The sequence below is a fragment of the Artemia sp. Qi Xiang Cuo genome, chromosome 13 (assembly GCF_049724085.1).
Source record: "Artemia sp. Qi Xiang Cuo chromosome 13, ASM4972408v1, whole genome shotgun sequence".
NCBI lineage: Eukaryota > Metazoa > Arthropoda > Branchiopoda > Anostraca > Artemiidae > Artemia > Artemia sp. Qi Xiang Cuo.
Window position 1 is genome coordinate 31,182,792 of NC_142806.1, and position 20,295 is coordinate 31,203,086.

The 20,295-nt window shown below is 35.1% G+C and overlaps 1 protein-coding gene across 4 annotated transcripts in view; it reads right to left on the reverse strand.

Moving 5' to 3' along the window:
- Positions 1-1,700: 1,700 nt before the first annotated feature.
- LOC148945188 (uncharacterized) overlaps positions 1,701-20,295 on the reverse strand; it is a 64,836-nt gene continuing 46,241 nt past the window's right edge. For 3 of the 4 annotated variants that reach the window (XM_089099617.1, XM_089099614.1, XM_089099616.1), the window contains 4 exons: positions 12,196-13,453; positions 7,807-7,916; positions 6,107-6,262; positions 1,701-3,022 (listed from right to left, as the gene is read on the reverse strand). In XM_089099617.1, the coding sequence (XP_088955743.1) occupies positions 2,825-3,022; positions 6,107-6,262; positions 7,807-7,916; positions 12,196-13,453 (1,722 nt within the window). In that variant the 3' untranslated portion in view covers positions 1,701-2,824. Of the gene's footprint in view, positions 3,023-3,767; positions 4,711-6,106; positions 6,263-7,806; positions 7,917-12,195; positions 13,454-20,295 lie in introns of those variants that run through there. The other variant, XM_089099615.1, reaches the window with a different exon arrangement.

Here is a 20,295-nt window from a genome sequence, read left to right on the forward strand (position 1 = left end):
ACCGTTCTATTTCGTTAAGTTAAATTAAACATCGAACGTTTTTCCCACCCCCAGGAAAGACAAAACTGATTGCAGTGAGGGATACTAAACAAAATTCTTTAACAGACAAATCTCTAAGGTTTGAAAGTAAAAATGATGATTTTGATTCTGCTTTAACCTTCCACACTTTTGAATACCAATATCATTTAGTTCTATTCGACGAGATATAGTGCCCACAATAAATGGTCTTAGACCCTATGTAAAAGATTGGTAGGCATGTCGCACCTTGTTGGCATTAGAGTATCACAAACGCTTCGATCTATCTTATTACGGTCCAAAATGGGCCAGTGACTCCCCCCGCCCCAAATACTCTTCAGTACTAAATCTTTAGAGGAAAGGTTGGAAGGCTATACCTTGTTGGAACTGGAATAATGCAACGATTTTCAGTCCACATGATTGGTTAGCCAAATGGCGAAAACCGTTCGAGCACCATCCTTCTTCTTCAATTTTTTTAGAAGAAATAATGTTGTCACGTTTTACATAGGCAACTGCACAGAGGCACTAACTTTTAGTTGGGTAGGAATTTTTATAGCGTAAAATTGGGAGATTTGAAAACAGTGAAAACTTGAAAAACAGCTAACTTGCCAACCAGGGCCGATTTTGGCTCAAATTAGTACTTGAATCCTCTTTTTAGTTCAAAGATAAAATGGCGTACACATGTTTTCCAGTATACTACAAAACTTACCCATCTCAGGCGGGGTTGCATGAAAATAAGTCGGGAAAGTTGAAATATTAGCGTATTTGATTGAATAACAACGTTATAATTATAATAATAACTTAACTGAAGCTGTATCATGCAAGTTTGTATATAGCCATTGCTGATTTTTTCATTTAAATCTGCAAAAAAATTTTTTTTCTGTCCAGAGGTAATAAACATTATTTTTTCTCCTCTTTAAAATTTTGAGTGCCCAACAAAATTTGGGCCCAACAAAATTTTGTTGGGCCCATTTGGGCCCAACAAAATTTGACGATTCGACGTTCTTCATCAGCCATCAGCAAATTTTCGAAATAAAAGCAATCTCCCTCTTTTAGTAAACTATCCTTCATAAAATCAATAAAATTAACCACACTAATGCTATTCCGAGTCCTGCAATGTGCCTCTTTATACCCTCAAACCGTCTTATCAAAGTGTTATTGTTGATTATGTATTTTTCTCTTGTGTCTTTTTTTATTACTACTTCACCTTTATACTTATTTTGTATGTGCGGGTTATGAATAAGTTCATTCCTTTATTTTCGAGCTAAACTCATAGCCAATGCAAATGTAATTTTTTACTTTATTTTTATAAGGGATACATAAAAAGACTCCTGTCATATGCCGTTAAACCAATATCATAACACAATTACTCTTAAGATCTAACGTTGTAATAATACTGTCCAATCCTAAGAAAGAAGGAATCCCTGGTGACAAAGACATGGCTCAATCAAGATTCTTTTTACAGATTGTTACAAATTTAATTGTATAGGTTTAAAAAACCTGATTTCTAATCAAAAAGCAGACAGAGTAAGAAGGTTCTATGATAGAGCCTTTTAATGCAGGAAAATTCATATTTGGTTGAGGCCTCACCAAAAAGATGGTCTCAGTTGCCTCTATGCTGTATTCAATAGTATGTGAGGCAGATAATTTGAAATGAAAAATTTGCCGACTTCCATTTAGGATTTAAAGAAATAAGATAAATCATTTCTTTGGGATAGTTATTAGCTATTTATTGTTTCCTTTTTTAATTGGATGTTTCTCCCTGATCTTGATTTCCATCTTCTGGTCCCACTGCTGATTGAGATTTTTTTTAAATTTGTTGTCGGGTGGGGCATCAGCTGTAGTATGGTAAGTAATTAACCTTACGTCTATTGATTCTTATTCTTCTTCTTCTTATTTGCTTTTTTTCATGTCTTTTATTTTGATCCATTTATTTCTTTTTTGTTTACATATGCGCAAAACGAGCTTGCCTCCCTGCCAGATATATGTATACTTAGTATATTATGTATGTATGATTGATTGATTAAAATAAACGAATCTCTCTCTGATTGAAAGTAAAAGGAACGGTCTCCCACCATCCAAAAACCAACAACACAACAAAGAACTTCTTCCTTCAAATTAATTGCATAATAATACGCATCAACACCACTTGGTAGCAGAGGCGGAGAGGTTTTCTTGGCTGATGTCAGCAATCCTGTTAGGTTAAAGGATTTGGTTGTAGTACACGATTTGTCTGTATTTATTTTCTCCTTATTTATTCATTACAGTTAACAAAACAGTTAAAATTCATCACGAAATTTAAAAGTAAACACAACAGTAACTAGTCCTTTGAAAAGCTCCTAGAAAAAAGGAAATAAAAGAAATACAAAACAAAATAAAAAGCCCAAGTTTGAAGGAAGTAAATGCAAAGAAAGAGGAAATTATTGAAAACAGTCAACACCATATGCGCGTTTACTGAAATTCACATCACAAAATGTACACTTTCTAAAAGGTATAACTGAAACATTCTCACAAATCCTGATTTAATGTAAAAACCGATGTCCACCTTCAAAAATAAACAGAAAATACCACGTTATTTTAAAATTAATTTTCAAAAAATAATAAAATTCACGTTCAAATCCCAGAGAGCATATTTAAATTTAAAAGAAATTAGACAAACAGACTACTCTTACAAAAAAAAGAAAATCTTACGCAACAAAACACCAAAGAAAACCCGGCTATCAAATTTTAATTTTAGCTATCAAATTGGGGAAAATTAGCCAAATCTGGCAACTGAGGCAAATGTAAAAAAAAAAATGGAAGCACAGGTCTATTTAATAGCCTTAACACCAGGTAGCCCACCAGCCCTTAGTCCCTGTGAAGCACAATCAAGTAAAGGTAAAGCGTCCCTTAATGAATCACAACTTTCTAAAGGTATTAGACAGCAGCCACTAACATCCAAATACCGAAGTTGTGGACAGTGCGTCATCACTGTTTCGATCGTTTTTACAGTCAGACCCGTGCAACCCTAGAAATAAAACATAATGGAATAGCAAATTATTTTTGCTGTTTCATAATCCTTTTGCTCCTTTCAGACATCGTGTGGGTCGTAGGAGCGCATCTCTGCCCCTTAAGCTGATTCAAATTTTGGTTTCTGGCAGTACAAAATCCTAAGAAATCGTGCTTCATCAGCATTGGAAACCAAGTATTATGTATAATGAAGAAGTTAGATTTTCAGCGCTTTAGCGATATTAAAAACTGAAAGCACTGCAGTTAGAACTGTCACAATTAATTGGAAAGTAGAAGCTAAAAATGTAAACTAAGAACGTAATTGAACCAGAATTTCCACTTGTAAAAATATAATTCTTAGAAAAAAAGAAGCCGCGCTCCTGCATCTAAAAATAGTATGACACATCAAAGCCAAATTATAAGTTGGCAGCATTAAAACCAAGATCAGTTACTACACGGCACTTGTGATTTTACTCCTGAAGGACTGGCTTCAATTTCTTGTCTTATAAGATTTGTATACTGCCATATTTTAGGACAAAAAAAGTACCTAGTTGTTATTTTTTGCTCAAATATTTGGCTTTTATGAACACCTGATAGTTATTCTATCTAAAAATTTTTTAAAACAAGTTACACTTCACTAGAGAGTGAAATAAAGAAACATATAAAGAAAAAGTATTGAAGTAAAGGATCTAAAAATACAGAATAAAAAATTTATCAATAAAAATTCATGAAATGTTTGGGATGAGTTCAATGATCATTCACGATATTTAATCATTTGCTATTATAAGTGCATAAGGGACTAGAATAGGATAACATAATACTTTATTTGAAAACGAAACATACATGTTTCGCGCTACCTCCTTCCGATCCCTATGGTCGGCATCCCGACATCCCAGTGCTTTCTCCTCTAGTACGCTAGTTATCGTAACGTTACAATTTTAGGCGTGTTTTGTTTTCTGTTTTTTAATAGTATATTTCCATTCTTATGGTTCCAAAATTATCCTGCATAAATTGTCAGGTTTCTAGCTTTAATAGTTTCAACTGCCAATTTGCACTTGATTTTACGGAGATAGATATTAACAAAGCATTTGGCTGTGCTGCCACTTTCTGAGCTAAAGGCCAGTTTCGCAGACTTTTTACCGTGTCTATACGCTCGCTATGATTGGCAGCTCCGGCCTTTGGCCGTTGCGAATAGCCTCATTTTACTCAGGTATAAATACTAGTAAAAGAGCCAGCTTGTCAGCAATCGAGACGTAAATAGCAACGATAGTAACCAAGACTCCTGGTTGAACTTCAAGTGAGAATTCTGGGACTGTTCTAAAATTTTTTATAGTTTTAAAGCTCATATTCTAATGTAAGTTTTTTTTTATATATTCATTTGTGTTTTGCTGAGGACGGCCCTTGGATATAGGGTCAAAATATTCATTTGATTTTTGAGTTCCACTGTCTTACAAAAACAAAATTCCCTATTGTTATACTTGTTATTTTATGTTTATCGAAACTTCTGCTTTGTAGGCTTTTGTTGCCTCGCTCCAGTCACTTTTCCCTAGAATAACTCTACCAAATGTACCTTTGCTTTGGCCAGGCAGTGCAGGGGGCTTCGGCCTCGACATTGCATCACTTCAAGTAGAGTTTCTTTTGATTTCTTTTTCAGTGGTTTTTGAAATTCCAAAAGTTTACAATCATTGTCATGGTTCCAAGGTTAGTCTGCAAAATTTCATGTTTCTAGCTTAAATAGCTTAGCTGTTTATTCATTGAAAAAAAGAGAGAGAGAAAACACGCTTAATTTTATATATATACTTGGGGAAGAGTCATCTCTTCAGCAAGCAAAAAGGCAGTATCACTAACTTTTGGTCACCTCCCTCCACGCATTCGCACCTTTGGTCCTCGCGAATATAGCCCTCTGACGGCTACTTCAAATATTTTCACTCGCTACTGTCAGCACCTTATACCTAGCCTTACAGAAAGAGATTTTAATGGACATCAACAAATGTTTTTTTGCAAAAATGGCACTCTTCCGTTTTGTTTTGGTTCAGCAGGATTGCTTGAGCTACTAGTCTTTTTTAAAATGTGTTACCTCACATAATTTTCATTTGAATACACATTAGAAAAAGTTTTAACAATCTTACATAAAATGTTCTGAATATAAAATCTGATATTGTAGCAACTGATCTTCAAATTGTTTTTTTTATACGCATTTCAGGCATGCTTTGACATTATGTTCTGTTCCAGCATCCGTTTTCGTCGTTCACTTTAAACACGCTATCTATCATCACTTTCACTTTATAAATGAGTTAAATAAAAAAGAATTTTTAAGTTTAAGATCTAATTTGATTTTCTTTGTCATTACAAATCTTAAGCGACAATAGCCAAAGATTTTTGAAAAAATGTCACATTTTACCTTTCACTTTAATTCTTCTTCGCGAGATGTTAGCCCGTTTATTTTTCCTAGGTAGACAATCCGCTATGTCAATCTAATTTTCAAAATGCTCTAAAAATAACGTTTTACAAAATTTCTTGAAAAACATATTTTCTGTTAAGCTTAAAAATACTGATGGATATATACCAAAATACCAACGTTTTTATTTTTGGACACTGAAACATAAAGGCTATTTTCGATCAGTCTATGGTGATGAATAGTAGACAAAACGAACCGGGTGCTGTCACTAATTAAAATGCTCTTAATTCAAGTACGACTTCAAAAAATAATCTAGACCTTGGAGTGCACTTATTGAACGGCATCGAAGATGAATTTTTAAACTCCTGAGAAGTTTAAAATTCATTCCGGCATACACTATAGCAAATTTTTAAACTCTTGAGAAGTTTAAAATTTATTTCGGCATGCATTATAGCAGTGGTGCCACTTGGGAGGGGGAATTTGACCCCTCGATTTCTAAAAATACATTTTTTGGTATTTTCAGAGCAAAATATCCGTTTTCGGTATTTTCATTGGAAAAAATGTCTTTCTAGATTTTGAAAAATACATTTTTCCCCCCTCCCCCTAACATCTACGCAAATTGGTGCCACTGTACCATAGTTTTAATCGTGGGGTATTTCATGAATATGAATTTAAAGAAACTACTTAAAAAAAAATTTGAGTTACCGCCAACTTGAGCTTCCGTAATCGCTTCAGTTCTGGAAGAAGTTTAGATAAGCCCTGATCGGTAATACCCATGCATTCAGATAAATCCAGTTCTTCTATAGTTCGATTTAACGGCATTGGCTGAGCTACTAGACTTTCAAGACCTTCATCAGTAATCTGTAAAATGCAAAATCTGAAATTTTTGTTTCGTAGTTTGACAAGGAATTAATAGCTTACTATAATTTATACAGTGATAGTTCAAGCGAGTGCGTCTTTTTTTAAACATACGTCCGTTTTTTTTAAGTATTTACCTTACCAAAAGGAGAAAGTTCGAGGTAGTATAGCAAAAATTTAGAAAACAAGCTTCAAAACTATATTTTCCTGGGATTACTTTTTTTAACAGATGGAATCACACGCAAATGAAGATATTTTGCTTATAAAAAGTATCCATCCTTGATTATGAAATTTCAGATTCTTTTCTTTTTTAACGTATTTTGTGTACTATTGACTTTAAAAAATCTGAAGAAACCTATTTTTAATAATTTGAAATTAAAAATACCAAAGTAGCCATTTTTTAAAAGTCATTTTATTAAGAATAACCAGTATTTTTACTGGGGGTTTTAGAATACATATTTGAGCTGAGACACTAAGAAAACCAAATCAGCTGATTGAACACTAAATATTTTTTTTTTATAGCGAGCTTAAATAAGTTCATACTAAAATTTCCTTAAGCACCAATTTTCATTTAATTTTATTTTTAAACGAGTAAAAGTAAAAAAGACCATTATTCCACCAAAAGATTGCTACATTAAAATTAAAACCTGCTATATATCATCTTTTTAAAATTCATACGTTGTTTGTTCTTTTTACCGAGCTAATTTGGCTTCTGAAGAGTTCAAATAAGTTAAATTCTTTGCCTCAGTATAGGAAGTCTATTCTTACTGATGCTCACAGCCACTCACCTATTTGGTTACTCACACCAAATCATCTCACCCACTATCGTGTCGCACACTCCAAAGAGCCTCTACAGACAATAAACAACGGTTTTAATTAATATATCTTACATCACCTTGTATATAAAGATACAGTTTTTGTGCTGCCTTTTATTTTAATATTATCTTTTTTTACTTACAAAAGGACTACTAGCTAGATATAGTGATTTGCTCTCAAATGAGCTCTTAAACCCATCTCTATGGTGTTTCAGTGCCCCACTAGCGACGACAAAAAAGAAGCAAGTATAAAGAAAGGAGACAGATCCCTGCTTCCCATGCGAGAAAGGGATTTTCCTTGCTTCTCAAGATGGGCAACTGTAATTCTTCTTTACGGGGTTTTCGGCCATGGAGATTCCAATCATGATGTTTCATTTCGATCTTACACTATTTTTGTGGAGTTCCAGGCTGTTTTTCGAAATTCCAATTAATTTGTTTTCGCAATAAAGTTAACCATTGAGATTAATCGAAATAATAGTTACAATTCTTTAATGAGCTCCAAATGACGATTTTTTGCTACTGGACAGTTTTAATCGAAACCCATTTTTAAGTTTTCGGTTACTATGGGCTAGAGTTCATCTTTACTAGGTATCAACTCCAACAAATACAAAGAAACATTAAATGCAAATTACAGCTAATCTACTACTGGGATATCTTTCCCCGAAAGACAACCCCCAGTAAAAAAAAGAGCTAAAACATGGTTAGTCTAAAATGATAAAAAAGAAGACATACCTGATTACACTTCGCAATGCTAAGCCTCTTCAGGCAAAAAAATTTAAAAGCGAACATCAACGATAAATCTGAAACTAACACACAGCGAGTGAGGTCCAGTTCTTTCAACCCTATAATATCGAAAAAAGGACTGAAAACCTCTAAAAAATGAATTAGTAAAGAAAACTTAATAAATGGTTTTATTAGCTGATATTTTAGATAGAGTAATATTTTCATTTTATCAAGAGAGAGAGAGAGAGAGAGAGAGAGAGAGAGAGAGAGAGAGAGAGAGAGAGAGAGAGAGAGAGAGAGAGAGAGAGAGAGAGAGAGAGAGAGAGAGAGAGAGAGAGAGAGAGAGAGAGAGAGAGAGAGAGAGAGAGAGAGAGAGAGAGAGAGAGAGAGAGAGAGAGAGAGAGAGAGAGAGAGAGAGAGAGAGAGAGAGAGAGAGAGAGAGAGAGAGAGAGAGAGAGAGAGAGAGAGAGAGAGAGAGAGAGAAGAGAGAGAGAGAAGAGAGAGAGAGAGAGAGAGCGAGAGAGCGAGAGAGCGAGAGAAGAGAGAGAGAGAAGAGAGAGAGAGAGAAGAGAGAGAGAGAGAGGGAAGAGAGAGAGAAATTGGGATTCAGCCGTCAAACATTGCTTTGGGCTTTCTTTCAAAATTGCCATAAGTTTGTTTTCGCGACAAACTTTTATCATTAGGGATTATTCGGAATGATAGTTAACGTTCGCAAACCAGCTTCAAATGGCAATTTTTCCTCATTTGACAGTCTTTTTTTTCTTCAAAACTAATTTTTAAATTTTGATTACTAAGGGATAGAGTTCGTTCTTTACTAGGTTTATGATCCTCGCAAGTTTATAATTCTCATTGCTATTTCAACTGACCAGATATTGCTTTCTTGTATAAATTTAAAATAGGCAATAAGTTTATAATTATTGATAGTAGTGAAGTAATGACGAGATTTATCTGCACTAATAAAAGATTTGCGTTTTCCAAGGCCATTTCATAGATCGTTAATTTTGACATCACTTGGTCAACTTGACCAGAAAAAAAACAACAACAACAAAAATGAAAGAAGACATAAGTTAAGCTCATAGAGTCAAACTTTTTTCTAGATGATACGAGGCATTGACACTGTTAATATCGATTATTAACAAAAAAACTCCTCCAAATGCGACAGCATGATAAACGCCACAGCATCGATAGTTATATTTTCCTATAATCACAGACATACTGCTACAAATGGGAGGGAATTTTCCCCCTAAGACTGGAATGAAGGGGTTTGATCTTTCCTTTGAAAAATCCCTGGTTACCAGGGTTACTTACCCACTAAAATGAAACTAACCGTTTTTATAGGGAAATAGTGTCATTTAAGAAAAAAAAAGATCACGCGTGAATAATTTTGCTTTGTCAAAATATTTTGTTCTGCTGTCAATATATTTATCGCTATTTTCCTTAGGAAAGAATGATTAACTTGTAAGTAAACAACTTTAAGAGTTTGAAAATAGCAAAATTGCTACAAGTCTGCTTTCTTCACAAGTTTATGAATTATTAAGGGATGGTGGAAGTTGTCTTTTACACGTTGTTTTGCCCCTATCTGTACCCCAGCCTTCCTACTTTTTCCGAAGTCCACCTAAAACAGAAAAATTCATAATATAAAAAGTAAGAAAAAAAAAATACAATTTTTGCGCTAGATTGAAAAAAAAAACACGGCATAAAGGGATACATCCCAACCTAAAAAAGAATCTATTAGCGCTTTTCGCTAACACCAAGAACCGTAGCAAAAAGAACTAAATCAGGTGCAAAAGCTATGAACCTTTAAAAGAGAAGAGGATATTTCTTTATTCATAAAAATCAAACATCAATCCATAAATGGCCTATGGTACGATTTGCAACGAGGTATACTCTGAGAATCGTAAGAAGCAAGAGGATAGTAGTAATGATCCCTTACTGAACTTATGGTTCCAGCAAGAGGGTAGCCTACAGGCGGCCATATTTCAGACCTGATTTGAAATTGGCCGACATGGTTTTTTTGGAGTGGGCACCAACATTCTGGGACTCCCCCCCCCAACTATTTCCCTTTGGGCTATTTCAAGGACACGGTGTCTGCAAGGAGTATAGCGACTATTTTTAGAGCTTAAGCTTATTCATTGTGATGAGCAACGTTGTACTATGTAGCCTAATCAGTGGAGCTAAATTGGCCCCAGATAGATATTAACCAAATTACAAATTACTTTTGTTGAACATAACCTAGCTTAACTTCATGCAAAGTAGATGAAATTTAATTTTGGGCGCTGTGGGATAAGAAAATTTCAATGAAAGAATTTAAAAATGCTTCTTCTAAAGATCGAAATGGCGATTCCAACCAAACCACTGTGACCTGAAGTTATCTTGAACGTCTAATCCAGAAAGAAGGACAAAACGTTTAATCCAGAAAGAAGATCAAAGATAATAAAATATTTATGTTTCGGTTTAAACACAATAAGTTATTTACAAGCAAAATTTCATTCTATTCAGAATCGCAGGTGCTGCTTGCTGAAATAGGTTTCTAATTTAGCTTTTACAGAAATTTCTCCTTCCAAACCATAAGAACTTTCCTCTAGTTTTATACCCCTCTATCTCCTCTTTGCCCAGTACAATGCTAAGAATGTTTAACTTTTCGATTTGCATAGTTTCATAACATTTAAACAGACCGGACACAATTTTTATCAGTTTTAGTTTATGACATTCATGGGGAAATAAAAACAATAAATACGGGTTAATAAAAAGGATTATTTTTTCATAATTTCATCAGGTTTGGAAAGAAAATAACCTATAAAATTAATTAGTTTGCAAAAAATATTCATTATCGTATCACCAAACTAAAAAATCATGCTTCTTTAGGATCCATTTTTTTTTATAGAATCCTCCTTATACGGGACAGTTCAAGGTCACTTTCCACTCCACAGCCTTTCTCTCTAATTTCAATTTTTTTTTTGTTTTTTATTATAGCGTTATTTCGGTGTAACGCTAATCCTTGAATAAACATCACACTCATTCAAGTAGTTAACTTTTGAAAAATTTGTCATTTTTGCAAACTTTTTTAAAATAAAATAAACTAAAATATTGTCAGTTTAGACATCAACCATTCTTAGTAAATTTAACATTAAAGTAAAATTTTGATTAAGCCAAAACATGAATTCCTCACAAAATGAGCCTATTCGTTGAATTTTTGCTTGAAATAAGTTTTACAAGGACATAGTACCTTATATCCCTATAATATCATACATTCTGCTTTTGAGTTTTTCTGTTTTACCTTATCACCCCAAATAATCCTCCCTCCAATACACACATAAATTCCTTCGAAAATTCTAACCAGCTTTATAGAGCCAAATATCGATTAATAAACACAGACCTAACAATGATTCATAAAAACCAGAAAAAGATACTACAAGTAGCCTACTACTTAAGTACAAGCTACGTACTTCTAACTCAAGTGCTATAGGGGGCTTTTTGTCAGGTACAAAGAATTTAAGTGCAATTTTGGAAGTAGGTAATACTTTACTACAAATTCAGTCGCTGTTGCACTTAAAATTCCTATCACATTTTCAAACTTTGAAATAGTTGATAAAAACAATTTTTCTAAGCTGTTCTCTAAGGGAGGATCAACAGGTAAATAATATCATATTAACTCAACGGAAATTAAATTCAGGTTCCTAACCAGTAATATACGCAAAGCGTTATAGAAAGTCTAAATTTGTAACGCCAAACACACTACCTCATAAAAAAAGGTACCACAAATGGTGCACTATTACCAAGGGTAGCAACTTTGGTTATAGCATGTCAAAAATAAAACAGTCCGGCGCGGAGTGAGTCTTCACTTTGAGTTCATAAACTCATAAATGAAAACAGGAAGGGGGCAAGGATTAAGTAAGTCCCCTAAAATATTACCGTAAAGAGAAACAGGACAGGTGACTGACTGCAGCCAAAGTTTCATCAGAAAACCTGTCTTCATCTCCATCCTTCCTGACGCATCTCTCTGGCAGATTCTCATTGAAATGAGCACGTAACCTACTGTTCTATTCCCGTGGGATGAGGCCTCATCCAAGTGAAAAATGGATATTTTATGCATTTGATATGCATTCTCCAAATTAAAATAATTTCTACAAGAATTACCGAAATCATTGGCGAGGAAGCGTCAACTTTATTGGACACCATGTGAATACTAAATACACCTAAACAAAGCCCGAACTCAGAACTCAAACCAATACAAAACATTTGTATACCCAGCATATAATTAGCAATAATTAATTGCCAGAACTATAGTCCAGGCAATTGATTTAATTCCACTAATTTGTTTTGTTATTATTTGCTTTACCTATTGGAAAAATACAGTGTCAGAGACAAAGGATTAAGATGGAAAATAGATTTACATACTTTTCAAGTTGTTCAAAGAAGGTCCAGCTACATCTAGTGAGAAGGTTTCGAGTGTCTTTTTTAACACTCTTTTACGGCTAGCCTCTTCTTTGATAACCTCTTCAAAAGCTAAGCCAAGTGGTATTCTATGTCGATTTCCATTTGTACTCCGATTTTGAACATCTGATTTGTTGTCTATTTCGACACTTGCAACCCCAATCAAAGCTTGATCAGATATACTCAAATGTGCTACTTTTAACACATTTAATTTGACTAGATTAGTAGTTATTTCTGCAAACATGCTGTCATTCACAGGGCATGACTGTATATTCAGGTACTGCAAACCCTTTAGCTGAGCAGCAATTAACTTTAGAAACGACTGGCCAAACGCTAAACCCCTCAAGTCTAAATGACTCAAATGTCTACTCAATGATTTGTCCTCCACAATTTGTGGATGTGTTTCATGAAAAATATCTGAATAACCCATATCCAAATATCTCACTTCCTTCAGAAGCGTTATAGACTCTAGCCCACACAGCGTTATACCAGAAACTCTTCGGAAACTGAACGTTCTCAGCCTTTCCAGTCGAAGGCAAATGTCCCGAAATATGCTATCAGTGATATTACAGCAAAAGTTGATATTTAGATCAACAATTCCAGTTTGATAGAAAGATATAGCTTCGAATCCAGGTTGACCGATGTTTTTACAGCCTTCTAAATTGAGCACGGTCAGTCTTAAACCTGGTATTTTACAAAGAGTAATTAAACCATCACCGGCAATTTGTGTCCTGCTAAAGTCAATCGATATAAGAGTGTCACTTCTCAGTTCAATTATATTTTGCACGATTTTAAAAGTGAGAACGGAGTCCGAGTATTTAAACATTTGTTGAGCCGGGTAAAACCTTTTCCATATCGCGGAATGAAAAGTAATTTGGTCACCAGACAGAGAAAAATGCTCTAAATTCGGCATAATATTAGAAACTCTCATGAGAATGGCGTCAGATAAATACTGGCTAGACTGTATTTCGAGACGTCTCACGGTTGCCAAGTTTTTCAAATTACAAATTGATTCAGAGAAAATCCTCCCTGTCATAAATGGATAATCTGAGTCATTTATAGTGAGACTTACTAACGATGTGCAATAATAAAGAAGGTTTCCAATAGTTCTTTCATTCATGTTGCATTTGGAGAAAGTGAGGTATTTTATATGTTTCGCCAAACACTTCCAGTGACTGAATATTTTCCCCCCTTCTACTCCTGAGAATTCCAGGCTAACATTCTGAAACGAAAAGAACTTCTTAAGCTAATTATGACTAGGAGTCATTTGAAAACAATTTCCAAAACAAAAAACAGCAATGAGATAAAAGACAACAATTTTCAAACCCAAAAGACAACAATTTCCAAGTTCCAAAATCCAAAAGACAACAATTTCCAAATCCAGAAGACAACAATTTCACAATTTCCAAAATCAAAACAAAAACAGCAATGAGATAAATAAAAAAATGGAGAGACGAAAGAAAACTAAAAAAAAAGATCATCATATTTTCTGTTTTGATATTCCTGATTTTGCCTTTTCTAATTGTTACTTATCCGGAAGGTATTCGTCAACAGGGATAAAGCAGTGTTATTTCCAATTTTCTACGTTGATGATTCTAGAAATTATGCTTTTTTAAAAATATGTCAAACTAGCATGGTCTAAAAAAATTATCTACTAAGAAACAAAATTAAAGCTATGATAATCACAACACATTCCCTGCATCCACGAAATAAAATCAGAGTTTAAACTAATCCTATTTCAACCTACACTGTCTATATTTAAAAACAAAAATAAAACAAGCAAGTAAATTAAGTTTCTTTTTCAAGGACAGCGGTACAATATTATATTGTACCGACCAAAGAGACTGTACAATGTATATTGTACCAATACTAACCAAAGAGACTGTCGTCCGATAAGCACAAAAAACAAAAAAAGTCTAGAGGAAACTCTTTTGTGGAAACTGTGAAAAAATGTGTTGCCCCCTCCCTAAAACACAAAATTATAAGTTCTCTTACCCCTCCCCCTCTAAAAAAACAAAATTTCCTGAAAGATTCAACTCGACCCCCCACAGAAATGAGAAGAAAACAGTATACTCCTTTCTGATGATCAGAAACTGACTAGACGCTGTTTGTAACTTCTTCTATCTCTCTTAAATTCAGCTACCCATTATATAACCTCACGTGGTTGATTAGATATTTTGAAAAATTGAATAGAGCAAGGTTTTCCGAACCTTTCAACTAGATATGCACTAGTGGTTCTAGACAACAAGCTATCAGAGCCTATAGTAAAGGCCATCGGGCTCCAATTATTATTACTTTTTTTCCCCAGAGGCACTTAATATGGAAGAGGTCGTCGTATAAACTTCAATGGGGGCTCATTCGAGTCGAAATAGAGAGTTCTAGTGCCCTTTTTAAGGGTCAAAAGTGATTGGAAGGCAACTAACACCCCTTCCACGCCCACCATTTCCCCAAACACATCCAATAAAATTTTGAGATAGCCATTTTGTTCTACGCAGTTGATTTCAAGATAGAAATAATGTTTTTGAGGAGGACACTTCCCCCAGAGTCCTAAAGGCACGGGTTGTAAGTTATGCCCCGGGGGCATATAAGTTTTTTTTTTATAGAAAGCTTTGTCGTAGGAACTTCAAAAAGGGCTCATTCGATTAGAAACTGAAAGGGCTAGTGCCCTTTTTAATAGTCGAAAGTGATTGGAGGTCAACTAACCCCCCTCTCATGCCACCTTTTCCCCAAACTCATCCAATCAAAATTTTGAGATAGCCATTTTGTTCAACGTAGTTGAAAATTCTGGAAATTAGGTCTTCGAGGATGACAACCCCCCCCCCCAGCCCTCCGGGCAAGGGCTGTAAGTTATGCCTGTAGGGCATATAAAGTTTTAATAGAAGGTGTTTACGTAGAAACTTCAAAAAGGGCTCATTCGATGGAAAATGAAATGTCTAGTGGCCTTTTTAATAGTCTAGAGTGATTGGAAGGCAACTAACAACCCTTCCAAGCCCACTTCAAGCGTCAAAACATATCAGAGGGTAACCAGCCCCCAAAACGCCCTTTTTTCCCAAATGCATCCGATAAAATTTTGAGAAAACTATTTTGTTAAAAACAGTTCTAAGATCATAGAACAAAAATACCAGTGTCGACTAAACCCCCCAGGGGCCGGGGGCAGGCGTTGTAAGTTATGCCCTGGGGGCATATGTTGTTCTTATGGAAGGGATGCGCGTATAAACTCCAAAGAGGACTCATTTGACTAGAAAATGAAAGTTCTAGTTCACTTTTTAAGAGTCAATAGAGATTGGAGGGCACCTAGCCCCCCCCCCTCGAAGCCCTTTTTTCCTCAAACCCATCCAATAAAAACTTTGAGATAGCCATTTCTTTTAAAATAGTCCAAAGACAATACAACGAAAAATCCGGGGTCGACACAGCCCCCAAGGGCCCGAGGGCAGGCGTTGTAAGTTATTTCCTGGGGGAATATATAGTTCTTATGGAAGGGATGCTTGTAAAAACTTCAGAGAGGGCTCACTTGATTGGAAATTGAAAGTTCTAGTTCAGTTATTGAGAATAAAAAGGGATTGGAGGGCAACTAGCCCCCCCACGCCCCTTTTCCCTATATGCATCCGATACACATTTTGAGATAGCCATTAAGTTAAAAATTGTTCAAAAGTCAGATAAAAAACTCAGGTGTCGATAAGACCCCCCAGGGCCCGAGGGCAGGCGTTGTAAGTTATGCCCTGGGACATATATGGTTCTTATGAAAGGGAATCTCGTTTAAACATCAGAAATAGCTCATTTGATTGGAAATTGAAAGTTCGAGCTCACTCGAATAGTCAAAAGAGATCCGGGAGCAACTAGTCCCCCCCCCACACATTCTTTTTCCAAACCCATCTGATGAAAATTTTGAGATAGACAGTTTGTTAAAAATAGTTCAAAGTTCAGATAACAAAATCTCCGGTGTCGACACAGCCACCAGGGCCTGGGGGCAGGCGTTGTAAGTTATGCCCGAGGGGCATATATGGTTGTTATGGAAGGGATGCTCGTATAAACGTCATAGAGGGCTCAGTTGATTGGAAATTGAAAGCTGTAATTCACTTTTTCAGAGTCAAAAGTGATCGGAGGGCAGCTAGCCTCCCCCTCACTCCATTTATTTTTTTCCCAGAGGCACTTCATATAGAAGAGGTCTACGTATAAACTTCAAAGGGGGGCTCATTCAATTAGAAATAAAGAGTTCTAGTGCCCTTTTTTAGAGTTAAAAGTAATCGGAGGGCAACTATCCCCCCCCCCAAGCCGTGTTTCCCAAAATACATCTGATAAAAAATTTGAGGTAGCCATTTTGTTAAAAATACTTCAAAGATCATATTACAAAAACTCCTTTACGTATGGCCATTTTGTTAAAAATAGTTCAAAGGTCAGATAAGAAAAACTCCTGAGTCGACACAACCCCCCAGGGCCCGGGGCAAACCTTGTAATTTCTGCTCTGGGGGCATATATGGTTCTTATGGAAGGTATTCTCGTATAAACTTCGGAGAGGGCAAATTTGATTGGAAATTGAAAGTTCTAGTTCACTTTTAAAAAGTCAAAAGATATTGGAGGGCAACTAGCCCCCCCTCCATGTTCTTTTTTCCTCAAACCCATCCAATAGGAGCTTTGAGATAGGCGTTTTTTTTTTAATTGTTCAAAGATCATATAATGAAAACTCCGGGGTCGACACAACCCCCCAGGACCCGGGGACAGGCTTATAAGTAATGCTCAGGGGGCATATATAGCTCTTATGGAAGGGATTCTCGAAATTTTAGAGAGAGATGATTTGATTGGAAATTGAAAGTTCTAGATCACTTTTTAAGAGTAAAAAGAGATCAGAGGGCAACTATCCCTCCCACGCCAAATACATCCAATAAAAATTTTGAAATAGCCATTTTGTTAAAAATAGTTCAAAGGTCAGAATAAAAAAAACCTCCGGTGTCGACACAACCACCCGGGGCCCAGGGGCAGGCGTTACAAGTTATGCCCTGGGGGCATATATGGTTCTTATGACAGTGATAATCGTATAAACTTCAAAGAGGGCTGATTTGAATGAAAATTGAAAGTTCTAGTTCAATTTTTCAGAGTCAAAAGAGATCGGAGGGCCCCTAGCCCCCGCCAAGCCCGTTTTCCCCAAACCCAGCCGATACAACTTTTGAGATAGCCATTTTTAAAAATAACTCAAAGGTCAGATAACAAAAACTCCGGTGTCGACACAACCACCCAGGGTCCAGGGGGCAGGCAATGTAAGCTATGTCCGGGGCCGTATATGGTTCTTGTGAAAGGGATGCTCGTATAAACTTCAGAGGGGGCTCATTTGAATGGCAATTAAAAGCTATAGTTCATGTTCTTATGAGTAAAAAAAAGATCGGAGGGCAAATAGCCCCTCCCGCCCTCCATGTCTTTGGGTTTATCGGATGGATAAAACCATCCGATACAAATTTTAGCTCACCCTTTTTTATAAAATAGTTAAACCATGTGGTATTAAAACTCCGGTGTCGCTACTAACCCCCAGGTCCCAGGGACAGGCTTTGTAAGGTGTACTCTGGGAGTACAAATGATTTTTGTACAAAGGATGCTCGTAAAACTTCGGAGAGGGCTCATTTTATTGAAAATAAAAAGTTCTAGTTCCCTTTTAAAGAATCAAAAGAGACCGAAGGGCACTTAGCCCCCCACCCACGCCATTTTCCCCCAAACCCATCCGATAAAAATTTTGAGATAGCTATTTTGTTAAAAATAGGTCAAACATCAGATAATAAAAACTCCGAGGTTGATACAAACCCATTTTTTCACTCTGATATTGTTACTTTGATACCAGTTTTGATACTTTGATGAACATTTAATTTTTTTTATTTTTTAAAGTTAGATTTTGAAATAAGGAATTTTTAAAATTTGAAATTTTTGCAATCAAAAACAAACGAAAATTAATTAAAAAAGAACTCTGAAAAATAAGTTTTTCAAAGAAAAGTAAAGACCATTTGAAACTTAAGCTCAGCAGATACAAATACCTGTTAAAATTCAAACTCAAAACGACCAGAAATTAAATAAACAACCCTAGGAAAAAACATACAACAAGTAATGATATAAATGAATAAATAGATCTTAAAGCGAGTAATGCTTAGATTGAATATGAAAATCAAGCTTAAAACGAAAAAACATTTTTCTATTGAAGTATAAATGAAACTTACAGAAATTAAATAAATGAAACGAACAGAAATTAAATAAACAATAAATGCAAACAAACATACAATATATATTAATGTAAATGAATAAAAAAATCTTAATGCGAGTGAAAGTTAAATTGAATATGCAAATCAAGCTTGAAAAGAACAAAAATCACTACAAACAAGAGTTTGGGTATCGCCTCTTCTCTCAATGTAAAAGTCTAAAACCTACAGCGTCATAGGCGCTTTACTGAAAACTATATGCGTCTTGAAAAGTATAAACAACATCAAATTGAATATTTGATGGATAATGATATTAATTGTTGAAATATCCATCAGTTCAAGAATTTATTTCACGGTAATTTAATTTTTATTTTCAATGCTGTAAGAACTGGAAAAGAAAATATTAGTAATATAATTCGTTTTCAGTTAAGCGCCAATGACGAAGTAGGGTTTTGGTTTTTATTTACAGTTAAGTAAGGGGGCAGTATCCAAACTCTTGTTTGTAGTGAAATTATATTCGCCTTGAGCAACTTTAGAAAGAACTAATAAATTAAACTGAATATTTGATGTATAATGATATTAATTGCTGAAAGCTCATCAGTTAAAAATTTTAGTATAATTTTAATGTTTATTTTCAATATTAAGTACAAAAGAAAATATTTATAATAAAATTGGTTTTCAGTTAAGCGCTAATACGCTAGCGTATCAGTTAAACTGATACGCTAGCACAGTGTACTGACTGTGAGACTTTCAAATTTGGTGAACGTGAGTTCAAGGCACTTCTCAGGGGCAATGAGATGTCAGAATTCAAAATCAAACAATTTGTGGTAATAAACTGCAAGCAAGAAGCGGTTTGTGCTAATAGTAACCGAAACTCTAAAAAAAGTTTTGATAACAATACATACATCAAAAGAATTCGATTTTAATGGTGGTTCTGAATATGTTAAATTATTTAAACCAAAAGTCACCTACCTAAAGTTATTAGCCTAAAAACAATTGAATAATTTCCAAAAAAAGAGAAAAACACCCCCAAAGAGCAATGAACTTGGTGACAATTACGTCTGTAAATTCAGCATATCAGAGCCCTATTGCAGAGGTTTCAAGTCCATAATAACAAAATGCAAGATTTTGAGTAAAAAAAAAAACATACCACCGATATGAATTTATTTTGTTCGTTTGTTTATTTTCCCTAGGAGTGGGCGTACCGAACCAAAGTACCTCCCCCTTTTCAAAAGTCATGCTCATAATCTTCAATAGTTTAGCTCTAATATCCCAACTATTAAATTTCAAAAGCTAATTTACCACACTAGCTGATAGTGTATTAACAAAACTTTAATGTATTGTCAACATTAGGAACAGTAACTTTGTCAAACAAGTCCTTAATAAAATTTTTACTACAGAATGTCAGGGGGACAAAGAGGGTTATTATTGTACATATGGATGGAAATTCTGTGTGATTTTTGATCTTTGAAGTGGCTGAAGCAACGACAACCTCAACGATAGGGTTCTCTGATGTTTAAATACACTAAAATATTGTATATAAAAAGAGAAATATTACCATTTAAAATTGCTGAAAACAAAGTTCCTAGTAGCATTCACCCCTCCCCTAAAGATATTAGCAGTGACACCATAACGAATTCTGATGGACCCATAGCCGCTAATCTTTTCTTTTTCGCCGTTAATCACGAAGATATTTAACGGCCATTCTGTCAAGGCGCTGATATTATTGATTTTCTTCAAGCTGCAGGTGCTTGTTACGTAATAGGGAATGTTTTCTTTGGTTGTTATATTAATTGTTTAAAAACCTAAGAGTATAGAAAAAACGCTCAAGGTCCGTCAGTCAAGATATTTTCCTCTCAAGACACCGGTATTATTGATTAGGTACACCTGG